This window comes from Pelophylax lessonae (genome assembly GCF_965119305.1).
Source record: "Pelophylax lessonae genome assembly, chromosome: 1".
Lineage (NCBI taxonomy): Eukaryota > Metazoa > Chordata > Amphibia > Anura > Ranidae > Pelophylax > Pelophylax lessonae.
In genome coordinates this window covers 102016350-102035593 of record NC_138768.1, presented here as the reverse complement: position 1 = coordinate 102035593, position 19244 = coordinate 102016350, and the positions used below count along the sequence as shown (strand labels likewise).

The following is a 19244-nucleotide window of genomic DNA, read 5'->3' as shown; positions in this document are numbered from 1 at the left end:
TCACACTTGCAACCGGGCCCTGGCATTCCACCACTGTGGGGAGGCCCCAACATGGCAGGAAGGTGGCCCACTGCAGAACTTGTGAAAGGGTCCCGCTGCGGGACCGTAATTAACCTCCCTGGCGGTATGATTCTTTTGGATTTTAGGTGCTGAAAGCGGTACCATTATTTTAGGTGCTGAAAGCATGTAATTCTTGTGAATGAGCAGCCCAAACCAACTGTATACATTTATTATACATATTATATATATATATATATATATATATATATATATATATATATATGTATACATATATTATGTATACATATATTATATATATATTATATATATATATATATATATATATATATATATATATATATATATAGGTATATATATATATATATATATATATATATATATATATATATAATGTATACAGTTGGTTTGGGCTGCTCATTCACAAGAATTACGTATATATATATATATATATATATATACGTATATATATATATATATATATATATATATATATATATATATATATAATATGTGTGTGTATATATATATATATATATATATATATATGTGTATATATATACGTATATATATATATATGTATATATATATATATATATATATACATATATTTACATAAAAAGTTCAGTAAAACTGCAGGAAAGGGCACTGGGGGGCAATGTAATGTGATTTTATTTTATTTTGAACGATATCAGTGTGTTTGGTGCATTTTACATTCGAATTTGCCGCCGGTTCCACCCCCCGGCGGACGTCACGTCGCCGGAGACGGAAGCCGGGGCTCGCAGACGATCGGGAGAGAGCTCCGCCGCCGCACACCGCTCGCAGTCTTCGCTGGATCCCGGAGAAAAGGTAAGTAAAACCTCCTCCAGCATCCAGCGATCTTCCTAGCGCTACCCCGAGTGTGACTCGGGGTTACCGCTTTTGGCACTAAAATCTTACCCCGAGTCACACTCGGGAATACCGCTAGGAAGGTTAAGGGCCCCACAACGAGAGTAAAGGGCCCCAGGATCAGTGGGAAGAGTCCCAGGCTTGAAGGGAAGGGCCCCGGCCAGGGGTCCAGGGGGCCCTTCAGGGATTCCTGCATCGGGGCCCTGAAGGTTCTAGTTACGCCTCTGTATCATACCAGTGATCGTTGTGATCTTCTGGGTCCTGTGCCAAGTGACCTCCCCTCTGCATGCTGACCACAGGGGGTTGCTCATCTAGCACGGCCATCATTTACAGAATGCCTTTAATTTTTTTATTTAACCAGGCCTATTCTGGCATTTTTTGTTTGCAAGTAAAAATCTGATTTTTTTTGCTAGAAAATTATGTAGAACCCCCCAAAAATTGTGAATTTTTGTTTAGCAGAAGCCCTAGAGGATAAAATGACAGAGTTGGTACAATTGTTTATGTCACACAGTATTTGCGCAGCAGTTTTTCAAATGCAAATTTTTGGGAAAATTACTTTTAATGCAAAAAAACCCCACAATATATAATCCATTTTTTTAAGGTATAAAAGATGGTGTTTTGCCATATAAATAGATACCTAAAATGTCATGCTTTAAAATTGCGTATGCTCGTGGAATGGCGACAGACTATGATATTTAAAAATCTCCATAGGCGATGCTTTAAAATGTTTTACAGGTTACCAGTTTAGAGTTACAGAGGAGGTGTAGCGCTAGAATTATTGCTCTTGCTATACTGTGTGCGGCGATACCTCACGTGTGGTGTGAACACCGTTTACTTATGCGTGCACAATCTATATATGCATTCGCTTTTGCCTACGAGCACGAGTTACAAGGGGTGGGGGCGCTTTAAAAAAAAATAATATTTTTTATTATTTATTATTATTATTTTTACACTGTCCCTTTAATTTTTTTTTCTTGATCACTTTTATTCCTATAACAAGAAATTGAAGCCCCTCTTTGTCAACACTGGGGTCACGTTAGCTGATTGAAGGAGAGAAACTGGGGCAGAAGAGAAAAGCTGGAATGCTATTCAGTACCAATGTGCAATGTTATGCCTCGTACACACGCAACGATTATCGGCCGACCGATCGGCCGACTTTTGTCCAGTGTTGTTTTGTTGGTTGAAATGTGCCTAGACTGTGCTGGTTTACTTTCCGTGTGTTTTTTCTTCTCTGAGCATGCCCAGTCTTGCTCATCAGATTTTTGTCTGCCGAAATCTGTACTGACTGACGGAAAATCGGCTGTTGTGTTGACGACCAACAAAAATTTTATAGCCTGCACACCAGATTTTATTTGGCCGAAAAGTCGGAGTCGGTTGTCGAAAGCATCATACTAACAAGCCGAAATTCGGCCGATCGGACGTTGGCCGAAAATCCACGGCCAACTATAGATGCGTGTGTACGAGGCATTAGGTGTCCTATGTGTGTGCATGCTGCTGTAATATCTACAACTATTAATTTAAGCTCTTACATTTTAGAATGGGGTGCCTCGAGATTGTGCAACATTTTAAAGGGTGCTCTGACAGAAAAAAGGGTTGAGAAACACTGTCCTAGACCATAGAAATGGCCGAGGACCTTCTGGTACCCAGCCAGCTCTGTGATCACCCAGTGGCACCACCAGATTGGATACTGGGCTCCCAGATTGCATGGGAGAGCCCAGAAAAGCTCCACTAGCATTTCTTTTAAATAAAAAAGCACCACTGGCTGTAAAATAAAGAAAATACTGGGGTTATGGCATTTGCAGCCATAACCCTGGTATAACCACCTGAAGCCAATCATGTACATGTACGTGATTTGACGTCAAGTGGTTAATGAATAACAGGAGTAATCTGATTGGATGAGAAGAGGAGGGGCAGTAAAGTTATGATCTCTACCTCATCTAATCAGAGAATGTTTTGTAGTAATTTAAAAAAATAAGCATTCTGTGAATAGCAGCCACGCTAAAAGATCAACCTTTGGTGGCAGAGGGAAAGACACTTAGCACAGGACCAGTGTTAATTTTGGCAGCAAATTTCAATTTAGTTTTAGTCTTAGTCTTAGGACTAAAATGGCATTTTAGTTTTAGTCCCATTTTAGTCTTCTGCACATGTTTTAGTTTTAGTCGTATTTAGTCGACTAAAACTCCAGTACATTTTAGTCGACTAAAAGGTGCTACATTTTAGTCGACTATAACTAATAATCTATAATCAAATGGGTGTAGTTCAATTGTAATGTGTAGTGCATTATTTAAGCATTTCTCTACAATTTCCAAACTCATTATATACTACTGCTGGTCCTGGAGTGAAAAATCTAATATGATATTATTAATGGTATTAAGCTTTGAGCATCCACCAGTGTTCATTTTGGCAGCAAATTTCAATTTAGTTTTAGTTATAGTCTTTTGACTAAAATGCCATTTTAGTTTTAGTATTTTAGTCATCTGAATTGTTTTAGTTTTAGTTGTATTTTAGTCGACTAAAATTGTGTTCATTTAGTCGACGAAAACGTTTTAGTCGGTTTTAGTCGACAAAATTAACACTGCACAGGACCCAGATGATTGCACCAATGTAAGCATGAAATTAAAGATTAATTCCAGATATGGATATTTTATACATATTTACATTAGTCCAGCTTGGACCAGTGTACCTGTGTATACACCGTACCTAGCTGATGCCCCTGGAAGCTGGAAAACCCAGAAGTAGACACCGCTACTCCAGTGATCTCCTTTTACTTCTAGATCCTGTGCTGAGCATCTGGCCTGATGCATTCTGAACACAGGAGGTCCGCTGCTCAGCACAGGCACCATTCAGAAAATGTTTTGCTATCTCTGAATGAATGCAAAGCGTTCTCTGATTGGACCAGGTGGAGAGGCAGGTTGGTGACGTCACACTCCCCACCCCATCCAATCACAGAAGTTGCAATGCATTTTCTGAATAGCGCTCATGCAGAGGGGCCGACCTCCTGTGTTCAGAATGCAGCAAGGCAGGTGCACAGGATGGGACCCAGAAGCAAGTGGAGATCACTGGAGTAGTGGTGTCTACTTCAATGATTTCCGGCTTACAAGGGCATCTCCCAGATATGGCATTTGCATAGTTACATTGGTCCAAGCTGAATTCATGTAATCATAGATAAAATATCCATACCTGAAATTCCTCTATAAGATCAAACCAGGAGTTCAACTTTAACTACTAAACTCCCAGCTTCAGTAGGTATTCATGTTATTCAATGCAGATCAATTCACACCAGCTAGATATGCATGTATGGCTACAGCAGCAATTCTCCAACCAGCTACAACTTGTTACAAAAGTAATGAGATGGATTTGTAGCTGCTACAAAGTTGCGTGTTCAACCATAAGCCTTACAACAATTCCCTTCCTATGGCCATGTGAACATAACTTTCAAAAAAATAAATTATTTTAAAACCTCCAAAGCAATCGGAGGTGGGCAAATCATTGTTCAAATGTTAAATCTCGCTCTGAGACCAGCATGTGGAAGATATACAAAAGCTGGGTAAGAACATTTGACCTCAGCACATTCTAGAACCATAAGCAGCGGAAATAACAGAGTAGCATTTACTATTTATGAAATGTACTTCCTGAAACAGAACTTTCATTTGCATCTTTGTTTAAAACCAAGCAATTTTTTTATAGCCAATTACAAAAGAATCTAATAATAAAGTAATTTAACAAAAGATAAAAAATTATTTTAATAAACATGAAATAAAAAATATTCCTATTTTTTGAAGAAACCTATCTAGAATAGACAGTGGCGTCACTAATGTTGGTGTCACCTGGTGCGCTAAAACATGGTGTCAACCATCCCTCCTATGATGTCACCCCCCCCGGCGTGGCTCTCCCCTTCTAGCCTGCCACAGTGCTATGTCCTGCCGCTGCAGAGTGACAGCAGGAGCAGGACAGAGCAGTAGACACTGGGCAGGCTAGCACATCAGGCTCTCTTCTGTCTAGCTTGCCACAGTGCTCTGTAGGGCGCTAGGCAGGCTAGTTGTGGGCCAGCAGCGCATGGTCACGGTGCGCACCCAAAACTGTAAATGATGCAGCCAGTGACAACATCATGGTCAGATATCACTTCCTACTTGATGGTGTCACCCCTCTGTCAGGTGTCACCCAAGTGAGGTCAGCACCCCCCGCACTCCCATAGTGACGCCACTGAGAATAGAAACATTTGAGTTTTGGATGGACTTGAGTTCAGCTTGCATCCTAATGGTAACTTACCTAGGGTCTAGTGCAGTGATGGCGAACCTTGGCACCCCAGATGTTTTGTAACTTCATTTCCCATGATGCTCATGTACTCTGCAGTGCAGTTGAGCATCATGGGGAAATGTAGTTTCAAAACATCTGGGTTTGCCATCACTGGTCTAGTTCATCTGAGATCTGTTGGAGTGATAGTGTTTTAGAATACTTTGACATTCAGAACAATGTTGAAGGACAACAATACCCTTTGAAAGAGAAAGTTTGGCCTTTAATGTATACTGTAGCTTCCTCTCATTCATGCTGTGGCCTGAAGAAGAGAAATCTAATAAATTCCTCTTTCCAAACTAAGCAGTGTAGATGAAGGAACCTCCCTGCCGGCTTTTGTATTCTGATAATTGTAACCCATGGGTGTCAGACTACCGGAACAGCAACTGCATTGTCCAACATCTAGTTGATTGTTGATTGAAAAATTGAAAAATCAACTTTTGTAGAGCTGGGTAGTGCTGACAGGGCCACCTACGGCTTGAGTTTTGAAAGATCCAGCATTAACTCTTCTTGTCTGACAAATTTTGATGTGTCTACAGTCTCCTTATATGTAGCATAATTTGAACACCTCCAATTTCAAGGGAACAACACCAGTGATAAATTGTATATACTACGCAAAAGCTAATATACTGTATAGTCTTTTTCATTTTTTTACATTAACCACTTTACCGCTGCTCACTAGAGCTCTACTGTGGCAAAGTGGTTCGATAACGTCTGGCGACGTAGACCTACGTCGCCAGACATTCCCCTATCTCGGCGGCACGCGCGCGCCGCTGGAGGCTCGCTCCCGCTGTATTTAGTCAAAGCGGGAGTCGGGCCAGGGGAGGAGTGGGGGCGATCGCCGCTGCTCTTCCCCGATCGTCGGGGAATCGAGTGTGGAGATCCGCCCGCTTGTGTAAACAAAGCGGGCGGATCTCCTAAGTGACAGGCAGTGTCAGATTGCAGGGTTCAGCATAGCTGAACCTGCGATCTGTTACTGTGTCACTCAGTCACCTCCCCCCACACATGTCAGTAAGCACCAGGCATACATTAACCCCTCCCTCTCCAATAAAATTAACCCCTTCCCTGCCAGTGTCATTTTTACAGTAACAGTGCATATTTATAGCACTGATTACTGTAGTAATCTCACTGATACCCCCAAAGTGTCAAAAATGTCAGTCAGGGGTCCGATCTGTTCGCCGCAATGTTGCAGTCCCGCAAAAAAAAAAATCGCAGATCGCCGCCATTACTCGTTAAAAAAAAAAAAACACCAAAAACGACAGAAATCTTTCCCTTAGTAAACACAATAACTTTTGCGCAAACCAATCAAAATACGCTTATTGTGATTTTTTTTACCAAAAATATGTAGCAGAAAACAAATTGGCCTAAAATGATAAAAAATTTAGATTTTACATTTTTTGGGGGGGAATTTCATATAAAAAAATGTGAAAAATATTGTTATTTTTTCAAAATTGTCGCTATTTTTTTGTTTATAGCGCAAAAAGTAAAAATCGCACAGGTGATCAAATACCACAAAAAGAAAGCTCTGTTTGTGGGAAAAAAAGGATGTAAATTTAGTTTGGGTACAGCGTTGCATGACCGCGCAACTGTCAGTTAAAGTCGCACAGTGCCGAATCGCAAAAAGTGGCCCAGACGTAAGACAGCAAAATCCTCCGGTGGTAAAGCGGTTAAGAAATAGAAAAGACCAGCTTTATGTTCATAAACTCATCAATATGTTGCTAAAACCCTCTTTTCTATGTATAGGTTTTAAATATACATACATACATAAGGCCGCCATACTCTATACGTACCCGGGCTCCTCCTCACATTGCATGTCTATGAGTTTGCCTACTAAATGAAAACAATGCTCTCTCTTTATGGCTGATATCTTATCCCATCAATTGTCATCAACAGATGACAGAGTAATTCCATTAAGTCAATGAGTGCTCCCTCTGATGACGAATCTACAAATCCCTATATTTTAGGCAATCACCAAATTATTGTAGAACATGCATCACCACAATAACCCCAAATCTGTGCTCAATGAAAATGCAATATAGTTTACCTTTAACTATTTTATGATTTTATTGTCAAATTTGGCAGAAAGAAGGAGTTAGAGTTCGTTCACTTTTTCAGAAAAAAATGAAAGGGTGATCTAACACCCTACACCATCCCAAACCCCTGCCCCCCACAGTACTTACTCTGTGGATGATGAGTTGTCACTCAGTTCCCACAGAGCCGATGCAGCAGTCCAGGGATCAGAATCCTTGTTCTTCTCCCTTTTCTTTTTATGGGGCTTCTTGGATGGATCAGAGCAATGTTTTGAGCTGGTACCGACCAATCAGAATTGCTCTGATCTGTCCTGCAAGCCCTGCAGAAAAAAAAGGGGAGAAGAACGGAGATTTCAATACCCTGAACTGCTGCACCGACTGTGTAGGCACTGACAGCTCCTCACCCATGTAGGTAAGTACAACAGGGATGGGACAGGGGGTTCTGTGGGCCGTTAGTTCACCTTTTCATTTTTTTAAATCGAGAATCATCAGTTTGCCAGACAACAGTAATGATGGCAACGCTTAACAGTTCCTGGCTTGACCTCTCTTCAGTAATTGTGCACTATAGGGCAATAAGTGGTGGGTGTGCACAGGGCATGGGGGGACCGCCCAGATCTAACACTAGACTCCATGTAAGTAACTTTTGGAATGCATCCTTTTCTTGCAGAGGGCCATCAAAAGCAGTTTTCTTGTAAGTAGATAGAGTTCTCCTGTATAAAACATCACAGATTCCCCCTTCACAGTCCACACTGCTCAAAAATTCAAAGGTCTTCCCTTTTTTTCTTGATAATATCTCTGACCATTGCGGCCACATCGCCCTTTATGCTGTCAAAATGCTGCTCTGGTCTCCAGGTTTTCACTACTTGACCCTGAGGGTTAACCAGGTACTTCCAAAAATTCCATCGTGGCTCTTTCTTTGTGGAATCTAAATAGAAAAGTAATAATAGTGGGTTATACATTCACCGGCTACAATTTATGAATCAACAATATAGTAGGTGAAAATGAACTGAGATTAGGAGCCAAGCAACCAGTCTCTTCTGGTATAGTGATCTTTCTCTCTTCCAACCCAGATTGGAAGAATATAAAATAAGTAAATCTAGCTATACACAGATAGAATTCTCTCATTCAGCCTTCAGGCTGAATGGAAAAAAAAAAAAAATCAGTTAATTGACCCCTCTGTACTAAATAGGTTGGATGAAGGAATCTCCACTGCCGGCTTTTGTTTTTAGGAAGTTGCAGCACCTGTGGCTGCCAGGACACAGAAACAGAGACTATATCTGATAGAATGCAGTCACTGTTCTTCCAATAATTCTCCACCTGGCTCAGTGAATCTTTAAATCAACTTTTGTTAACCACTTGCCGACCGCCGCACGACTATATACGGCGGCGGTCAGCCCCTCCCTCCTGGGCAAAGTGACCTACCGGTACATCACTCACCCACGAGCCTCTAGGGGGCGAGCGCTCCCGTCCCCGCTCATTCCCTGACATCCCCGTGCGAGTGACTGGCGGCTCTGATGTCCGCCGGTCACTCGCGATCTCCCGCTGGAGAGGGAGAAAGGCAGACGGCTAATGTAAACACAGCCGTCTGTCATTCTCCCTGATGTAACTGCAGAGACTATGCGATCCTGCTATGTAGGATCGTATGTCTCTGTGGTTACATCACTAGCCACGCCCCCCCACAGATAGAAACACGCCCCTAGGGATACATTTAACCCACTAATCACCAATAAAGTTAACCTCTTCCCTGCCAGTGTCATTTTTACAGTAACAATGCATATGTATAGCACTTATTACTGTAGTAATGTCACTGGTACCCCCAAAAGTGTAAAAAATGTCAGTCAAGGGTCCGATCTGTCCGCCGCAATGTCGCAGTCCCGCAAAAAAAAACGCAGATCACCGCCATTACTAGTTAAAAAAAAAACCCAATAAAAATTACATAAATCTTTCCCGTAGTTAGTAAACGCAATAACTTTTGCGCAAACCAATCCAAAAACGCTTATTGCGATTTTTTTTAACCAAAAATATGTAGCAAAAAACAAATTGGACTAAAATGTTAAAAAATTATGATTTTTACATTTTTTGTTGGGGGAATTTCATATAGAAAAATGTGAAAAATATTGTTGTTTTTTCAAAATTGTCGCTCTTTTTTTGTTTATAGCGCAAAAAGTAAACATCGCACAGGTGATCAAATACCACCAAAAGAAAGCTCTGTTTGTGGGGAAAAAAAGAACGTTGATTTAACTTGGGTACAGCATCGCACGACCGCGCAATTGTCCGTTAAAATCACGCAGTGCCAAATCGCAAAATAGGCCCTGGTCTTTGAGCAGCCAAATACTCTGTGGCTTAGATTTCTTAACTTTAGAACATTGATGGCTCAATTTTTTTAACTTTAGAACATTGATAGCTGCAGTTTCATCCGAGTCCTGCTAAATTGGCTGAAATTCAAGTCATCTCTGGTCTAAAGCCATCCAGTAAACATGTCCTTTAATATAGTAGTTGGATGCCAGTGTCCTCACTTACATAAGAATATTATTTGTCTCACTCCTGAAGGATGGACCTTTCTTTCTAACAGGAGCCTGTAAACAGTCAAAAATTTTCCATAGAAATACAAGGGTAATCAGGAGTAGATTAAACAATTTAGAGCATCTGAACAGGGGTTTAGCTTTAGTACATGCCATGCAGCCCCATAGAAAATTCATTGCTAGGACCTAACTCTCCAACCTCCATGTTAAAGTGAACATGTAAGCTATAAGGTTCTGCCTATAAGCATATTCTACATGATGGCTGATATTACTTTTGCTAACCAGAAATGTCCTTTTCATTGCCCCTCTGTTGTGCACATTATTACAGAGGTCTTAGTTGAAGGATAAGCTTCCACCAACTACCATCCTCCTTTTTTACTGACAGTGCCCCTACCAACCACTGAGTCAGCCTCATTGGAAAAGGAGGATGGCATTTGGCAATGATTGACCATGTAGTCAGAAAAAAAAATCAAGCCCCAATAATAAATAAAGTGAAACTAAATTAGCATGAAGTACAGAAATCTTTGTTTTTCTAGCTAATAAAAGTAATAGCAGACATTGTCTAGTGTCCTCTGTTAGATAGGGTATTTACATTTAAAACTTTAATATAAAAAAAAAAAAAAAAAAAAAAAAAATATATATATATATATATATATATATATATATATATATATATAGATAGATAGATAGATAGATAGATAGATAGATAGATAGATAGATAGATAGATAGATAGATAGAAAGAAAGAAAGAAAGAAAGAAAGAAAGAAAGATAGATAGATAGATAGATAGATAGATAGATAGATAGATAGATAGATAGATAGATAGATAGACAGTATATATAAAATAATTCAAGGGACACAAAACGTTGAAAATATGACATTTTGTAATAATCTGACAGATGTACAAAACAGTGATTTTGTTGCATGCATGTTTGCCTAATGCATTTGGAGCCTTCACCAATATTGATGTAGTCTGAAAGTCGAAGGATGTCCTCCTACTAAACCCACATGCTTGGCTATGCCTGTGGTTGCACCTTTGATTTAAGGGACACATTCTAGTCACATACTTACAAGGACTATAGTTGCTTTCTAACAGCTTCCTATAGGACTAAACTGTACTATGTATAGGCATAGGTGTGCGTAGGGGGTGTGCTGGATGTGCCTGGGCACACCCTCAGTGCGTAATAGCATTAGCACCCTGCGTGTCGGCAGGGGGACTGGAAAGATCTCCCACTAATCTCTGCCATAGGAGTGTGTGGCTGTGTGATATATATATATATATATATATATATACACACATACACATGCACTCATGAAGGGAGCCAAATACAATTTTTTTTATTTTCTTCATTTGTTGTCCCTCTGAGCAACTCTGACCTATCTGCAGACCAAACTGCTGTGAAAGGCATTAAAAAACGACCTACCTGCAACTTGTGTTCATTACCTGCATATGATGTGCATTGATCATGTAGTATCATAATGTAATTTGTTGCCCTGTAAACATAGTATAGTGTATAGTAGAGTAAATCTTCACATTCCAAATCAGTTTCAGTTTGCATTCAAACGTAAAGTATAACTGAAGGCAAAACTTGTATTTTTTTTTAGTTTTGGATGGAGCGGAGAGGGATTAGGACATCTGTCAGGTTTGATTTGCTGTCTGTACCCCAATGGGGATATTCAACCTCTCTATTTGTCCTGCTTACCATTATTACAAAATGTGAAAGTAAAAGAAAATCCCAAATTTTGGGAACAGAAATAGAGGGAACATCCTCCAATGGGAACACCAGGAATTTCCTTCACTTTGGAGGAATTATCCTTTACTTCCTGTTTTGACTATGGGACAGGAAGTGAAGGGAAATCTCAAAGGAACATGGATGACACAGACATAAGCAGGCAGGGCATTCATAGAAACAGAGAGCTTTCTTTGCAATTTGGAGGAACATTTGTCATGTAGCACAGAGGGAGTGGTGAGGCATGCATTGGGCGATGTGTAACCCAGAACTGGAAGTTGTTATGTCCCTTTGGCACATAGGGACAAGCTAGTCAAAGCAACGCATGGACATGTGAAACTGAGACTAACTACCACTAAATGATTTCAGACAATGAGAAAACATCCGGGACAAAACCAGCTTTGTTTAGTGATGAATAATAGAGTATTGTTTTGTTTAGGTAAATGGTCTTTTTATTTGAGCAAAAAACCTCCGGCAAAGTATATGTACTACAAAGGTTTTTTTATAAATTCTCAATAGAAAACCAGAAGGAGATGTTGTGAGCAGCCCCAGGAGACCCAGAGTTCAGAGCAAGTGAATAAGAACATTTATAGATAGAACAACTCTGCAAGGATGCTTTTAACACACCTTTTCTGTGCTTTTACCTGCGTTTTTTAAAGTTGGTGACAGAAACTCTTTAAAGAGCTTGTGTTAAATGAAATTAACAATTGGAGTATGCAGTACCTCGTGTTCTGTGTACCACAAAGGTTTTTTTTATTCTATGACAGGTTCGCTTTAAAAAGTTGCATATTACAGGAGACATCAAGGCAAAGTGAGTGTCTGCATATACAGTAGCCCCCTCCCTAACCTCGCTTCCTCGCTGCCTCCCTGATCCTTTCTAAGCTCAAGTTTAGGCTGCTCACAACTCCTCAACCCCCCCCCCCCACTCCTCAACCCCTCCCCAAAGTGGTTCTAAAGCAGGGATATGCAAACGGTGGCCCTCCAGCTGTTGCAAAACTACAAGTCACATCATGCCTCTGCCTCTAGGTGTCTTGCTTGTGGCTGTCAGAATCTTGCTGTGCATCATGGTACTTGTAGTTCTGCAACATCTGAAGGGCCACAGTTTGCAGATCCCTGTTGTAAAGGCTCAAGGTTTTCTATCTCCATGCATTCTATGCATGAAGGTAAAAAGCCTTCTCTGTGCAGCAGCCCCCCAGCTCTCCAATACTTACCTAAGCCTGGCCTTCCTCCAGCACTGTGCATGAGAGCCTCAGCTCTCTGGGGACTCTCCATCCTCATTGGCTCCTGCTGCTGTTAATAAGAGTGCTGGCGGGGGACCCAAGAAAAGAGGATCTGGGCTGCTGTGTGCAAAATCACTGCACAGAGCAGGTAACTATGACATATTTATTATTTTAAAAGAGATGTATGGCTCCCCCCCCCCCAAATATACTTACCTAGGTTGATGCAGCATCGGTCCAAATCTGCATCTGTCCCCCGGCGCCTCTGCACTGAGAACAGAGTGATCGAACACCGCCGATTTCTCAGTTCTGACAGATCCCTGAGCAGCTGCTGACTGTCAGCTACTGCTCTCTGCTGTGCCCCCCCCGCTCACTGGAGCGCTGGGATGTGGAGGGACGGGCCAGCGCAGGCTCTCAGCGGCTTGCTAAGAGGCCAAGCTGGGTGTCAGTACAGGCACCTGGCGAATCCCTACTTCCATTGATGTGATGATGTGGTGCATGGACTGACATCTGTGACGTCAGCAGAGAGCGGGCTTCAAACAAAAATGAATTGCACTCCTGTGATCCATAGGAGATATACAGCCAAACAAGCTTTGGCTGTACATCTCCTTTAATGTAAAAAATGGAAGCTTTAATATCACTTTAACATTATGTTATAAAAAAAAAAAAATATATATATATATACATATATAAAAAAATGTGTATGTATTTGTATCTACATAAAGATGGCCTAGGCTATAAGAAGATTGCCAAGACCCTGAAACTGAGCTGCAGCACGGTGGCCAAGACCATACAGCGGTTTAACAGGACAGGATCCACTCAGAACAGGGCTCGCCATGGTCGACTAAAGAAGTTGAGTTATATTGAGGGGACAGCAAATTTACACTGTTCTATAAGCTGTACACTCACTACTTTACATTGTAGCAAAGTGTCATTTCTTCAGTGTTGTCACATGAAAACATATATTAAAATATTTACATAAATTTGCAGGGTGTACTCACTTTTGTGAGATACTATATATAGCAATTTTTAAATATTTTAAGGTGAATGGGAACATAAAACAAATATAAAGTAGGTGTTTTTCAATTTGTCTGCAAAAGAATAAGAATAGAATATACTTTAAATTAAAATTTTACAATATAAAAGAGCTATCAATAGCAAACAAACTCACTTCTGTTCTGATCATCTGAAACTTTTATGTACTCACCCATGCCTATATTGAAACCTCCTTCAAAAACCAATTTATCATTTTAAGAAGCCCCCTAAATAACAATAAGTAAGAGGCTCATTCACTTACCCACAAGGAAGCGGAAGGCCGGCTCAGCTTCACTCCCTAGAACCTTGATTTTGCTGAATATTGGGAATGACACTCCATAGTTCCCTTTGGCGAAGGCTTCTATTTCCCGGTTTGAGTCAGGCTCAGATTCTCCAAACTGGTTGCAGGGGAAAGCCAGGACAGTGAAGTGGGAAGGCCCAAACTCTCTGTGCAGATCCTGCAGAGCTTTGTAGTTTGCATCTGTGTGCTGGCAGCCGCTCGCCACGTTTACAACAAGAGACGCCTGCAGAGAAAAGACAACCAAAAGTCGTTTGTTTAACCCTCTGCGACATATTGATGATAATTCTACAATGCAGGGACCGAACACTTCTCAGTTTAGGGGATTTCTACAGATGTTTGGCTGTTACAGAATTTTGGTCAACAGAATGGATTGAATTCTAGTTTTCACAAGTCTGTGCATGGCCTGGAATTGTCACTGGTAAATGCCCCAGGCCACACACCTATGAATTCACAAATTCTCACTGCAACACTGAAAAACCTGAGATCAGTCAGTATGATAAGAAGGTTTCTTATAGGATCTCGTTTGTAATTTATCATTATTAAAACTCTTTATAAAAATATTTTACTATGTCAGAGAGCAATTATATACTTGATGTCAGTCTCTATGTCAGGGTAGTGATATGCTTGATGTAAATCTCTATTCTAATGAATTTCAAGTCCTAGCAGGCAATACATGGTGGGTGTGAATGTGACCCTATCCCTCCTTTACCTGGTATGTACACCAACCAACCATCACCAATCCAGAAATTCATAAAGGACACATTGAGTGTTGAGAAACTTTTAGAACACCGTTATCAATTATATTTGTTTCTAAGTACTTTTACACAGTGGATGAAAATTCAATCATATATGGAATAAAAGTATAGATATAATGATGATGATGATGATTATATTGGGTTTATATATCACCAACAGTTTGCGCTGTGCTTTAGAATATAAAAAGAGACAGTACAGTTACAATACAATACAAGAGGATTAAAGGGCCCTGTTCATGAGAGCTTACAATCTAAAAGGGTGGATATGAAACAAAGACATAATAGGGTTGATTTACTAAAACTGGAGTGTGCAAAATCTGGTGCAGCTCTGCATAGAAACCAATCAGCTTCCAGTTTGCTGATTGGCTACCATGCACAGCTGCACCAGATTTTGCACTCTTCAATTTTAGTAAATCAATCCAAATGAATATATAAGCAGCACCATGGGGTTGATTTACTAAAACTGGTAGAGTACAAAATCTGGTGCAGTCGTGCATGGAAACCAATCAGCTTCCAGGTTTTATTGTCAAAGCTTAATTGAACAAGCTGAAGTTAGAAGCTGGAATGGTATTAAGGGCTCTTTCACACGGACGTTCCGTATGTCCGTAAATCACCCCATCCGTTTGCGGATGATATAGGGACATAATGAATGCCTATGGGATTGCGGATGTCAGCGGATGACAATCCGCTGACATCCGATTTTCGTCCTTTCAGTTCTGTTCCGTTTTTTGGAACAGAACAGAACAGAACCCTATTTTTGTTCCGTTTAAAAAACGGAACGGATGCAAAATCAGATGTCAGCGGTGTCATCCGCTGACATCCGCAATGCCCATAGACATGCATTATGTCCGTATATCATCCGCAAACGGATGGGATGATATGCGGACATATGGACCGAATGACACAAGTGTCATCCGTGTCCATGAAAAAAAAAAAAGTGCAGGAGCGGATCGCAATACGGTCCGCTCCGCGTGAAAGAGCACTGATTACAAACTGTGTTGAGATGCTCTCAATTTAAGCGTGTATTACTTAAATGAAAATCAGGTGGCATGTGAGGCACTCACATTCCACCTGAAGTTAGAAGCTGATTGGCTACCATGCATAGCTGCACCGTATTTTGCACTTTGCAGCTTTACTAAATCAACCCCTATGTATTTTAATTTTTTAGCATTGTTTAGTGATAAATTTATATACATTTTTTTTACATATATATTAATTGCAGAAGGTTTAGCACTGCACAGAGGCTGGTTTGATTTGAGTCGCCAACCATTACTCCCTGTGAGGTTATTTCTATTTATATGACTTATCAGTACAGATGGATGTAGAGTACAACCTCCCACCTTTTGGAATGCTTACACTGTCTTCCAACTTTATTTATTACAGGTATTTATATAGTGCCAACAATTTGCATACTGTGCCCCATACCAGTCCCTGACCCCAAGGAGCTTACAATTAAGGTCCCTATATCACATGCACACAAACAAGGGTCCATTTAGTCAGGAACTAATGAACCTATCAGCATGTTTTTGAAGTGTAGGTGGGAACTGGAGGTATCCAGGGAAAACCTATGTGAGGGAGAGAGGGAGAACATGCAAACTCCATGCAGATAGTACCCTGACCAGGACTCAAACTGGGAACCCCAGTGCTGCAAGGCATTAACCATTTAAACACTGCTGCTTCCAAATCTATAAATATGATCCTTTACACTCCATGCATGCTTCCAAAATCACACAACTACACCTTAAACATTAGTGCTATGGGACAATCTCAGCCTGCATATGGGCCACCTTTACCAGCACTAGGTGGTCAGTGGCTGGTCTTGATGTGAGCTGTAGTTCACCAACATCTGACTTATCTGCTTTGAGACAAAAAAAAAAAAAAAAAAACACGCCACATACAAAGGAACATTTTGTGAATATGTTAATAATGTCAAGCCTGAAATACAACGAGGGTTCGTAGGTACCAACATCCCTAATTGACTAATAAACGGGGTTAAAGAGGAGCAAGGGCCATTTTCCCCACAAAAAACGTCGGGAAAACGTCCCTTCCTCCTCTTTAACCCCGTTTATTTTGTGAATATGGCTGAATATTTTGATGGCTGTGTATGAAAATTGTAAAGTGTATGTGCCAAATATAAAAATATATCTCTGTTGTCAAATTGCCATCCATGCCCATTTTGTAGGGAACTGACAAGCCTGCACATTAATTGTTGGTCACTTGTATAAAATCTGCAATGACAATGTATTGTCTTCCCCACACTGTAAAGCGCTGCGCAAACTGTTGGCGCTATATAAATCCTGTATAATAATAATAATAATAATAAAGACATCAGCACAAAAAGGTCATTGAGCCCATCTTTCCTTCTGCACTGCTGGCAAAAAGTCACCCACTTTCTTTGTTCTGTAACAGTGATCCACATTCATCACAACACGTCTTCCTCATCAGAAAATAGTACACGTATAAAATATTACATCATACAGAAGAAGATTTATCATACAAACAAGCAAGATCACTTGCTGCACATAAATATTACAGCAAACTACATTGATAGCCCATTATCTCAAACAAATATATCTGTCCCAAAGAGCTTACAATCTTCTGCTGAGCAGCTTCTTCTCTCAGTTTGTTGAGTTTTGCTCAGTAAAAGCATGCAGGCTCTTGTAATGTACTTACTTTGCCTCTGTACTTGCTCAAAGAAACCGGTCTTCCCTTGGCATCCTTCACTTCATAGGAATAGAAGTCCTTTAGCCTGGGTTTAAAAAACTTTAACTGCAGAATAAATAAGGCCGCTGTACATAGCACCATAGAAAAGAACACGAGGAAGACTTTGGCTTTTGGTGAGGAGGACTTCAAGGGGAAAGGAGAAGGCAGAGTCTCCATTTTGGAGATTTTGCAGGGAAGTTTGAGCAAGTCAGTGGAATGCAGCAGGGGAGGAGCAGAGGACGTAACTGGAAGCCAGATGCTTTCCCAGCAAGACACAGGGGAAGATCTGAGGATTTGTCACCAGTCAGCTGGAGCTCCATTGTATTATGGGAGATAAAGAGGAATGGAGAATAGGTGGAGTATTTCATGTGTCCATTCACCCTACACATTAAAGACAACATGAGCATACATCCAATTAAAATATTACAGAAGCATACACTCCTTTAATCAACTTTTATTTTCAGGTCTAGAATACAGCCAGATTAATAATCAGTCTAAAGCCTGGTACACACTACTAGTTTTTTTCATTTAACCCAGTGGGTTGAATGAAAAAATTGACAGCTCTAGTCAGATCTGCTGTACTAACGATCCAATGTTAGTACATCGATCTCCCCTGCTGTGCTATTGTGTTCTGATAGGGGGGCCCCCTCCGTGCCAAAACTCTCTGGTCAGTGCTTTCAGCCATTGGCTGAGAGTGCTGATCGGAAGCCGATTGGCAGACCTTTTTAGGTCATGCCCCTTCGATAAAAGTCACCCAAACGTCCGGCTTCTGTTGGACCACCTGCAGTACACACGGGCCTGAGTTTCGGCCGGTTTCTATTGAACCGGCCAAATTATATAACATTCTAACCCACTTTTCAAACCCTTATAACATAAACAATAAATGTTATAGGCCCTAGCAAACACAATATACTGAACTATTACATAATGCACTAACAGTGTTAGGTGACTTGCAATCAGAGGACAATGGAGAAGGGTATGCTCAGAAAATAGCTGACTGCCCCAGTACACTGACCAGGACGTTATATGTATCACAGTTTCACCCCTGCAATAACTTTCACAACTATAAAAAGAAAAATGCGGAGGCTGACTTTACTGCTGACCCTGGAGCAAATTTACAGACAAGGACATCCAACTTTGTCCCTTACTGTGTTTGGAAACAAATCCCATGTCCCTATTTCCTTCTCAGTTGTCCCTTTTGTACAGTTTAATTACAAGAATCACTATGTAGCAGGATTCCCAGCCATTTTGCTGGATATGGGTCCGCCAGGGTTACCGCTAGCAACAACAGCACATTTAAGCATGTTCTCCAAGTGTGAGCACTGAGACAAGGAACAGTCCAGTATCTTTGGGTTTTTATGTTTATTGAGAACTTGGATGGGAGAAGGGATAAGTGAGATACTCTTCTGGCTCAATATGCACAATTTGAAGGGGACAACTGAGAAAATGCCTATTGGCGCTGACTTGACGCTGGCTGGATGCCGGTCAATGCCGGTTGGCGCTGACTTGCTGTCCGTTAACATTGAACTGACTTCTTACATTCCTTTGTGGCACAAAGTCCTCTGTACTGCTCCCTTTAGCCCTCCTGGCTGTGGTAGCTACTTGTATGGCTGCTGCAACACTTAACACTTCAGGGCCCGCACCGGCACCCTCTTTCTCAAACTTCTCTTCAGGGCTTAGACAATGGCACCCCCTTTCTAAGCTCCCTCCACTGGCTAGCTGGCTCTTGGATCCCTCTGACCTTCTGGAGTG

The 19244-nt window shown here is 40.9% G+C and overlaps 2 protein-coding genes across 2 annotated transcripts in view; one reads left to right on the top strand and one right to left on the bottom strand.

The window, feature by feature from the left end:
• CDC20B (cell division cycle 20B) overlaps positions 1-19244 on the top strand; it is a gene marked incomplete at its 5' end in the record, with an annotated part of 89058 nt that overhangs the window by 10793 nt on the left and 59021 nt on the right. The gene's annotated exons all lie outside the window — the stretch shown is intronic.
• GPX8 (glutathione peroxidase 8 (putative)) lies at positions 7700-17747 on the bottom strand. The gene is made up of 3 exons (XM_082243790.1): positions 17463-17747; positions 13996-14257; positions 7700-8154 (listed from the first exon to the last, which is right to left on the bottom strand). The coding sequence occupies exons 1-3, from the start codon at positions 17667-17669 to the stop codon at positions 7991-7993; spliced, it is 633 nt and encodes a 210-aa protein (XP_082099916.1). The 5' UTR covers positions 17670-17747; the 3' UTR covers positions 7700-7990.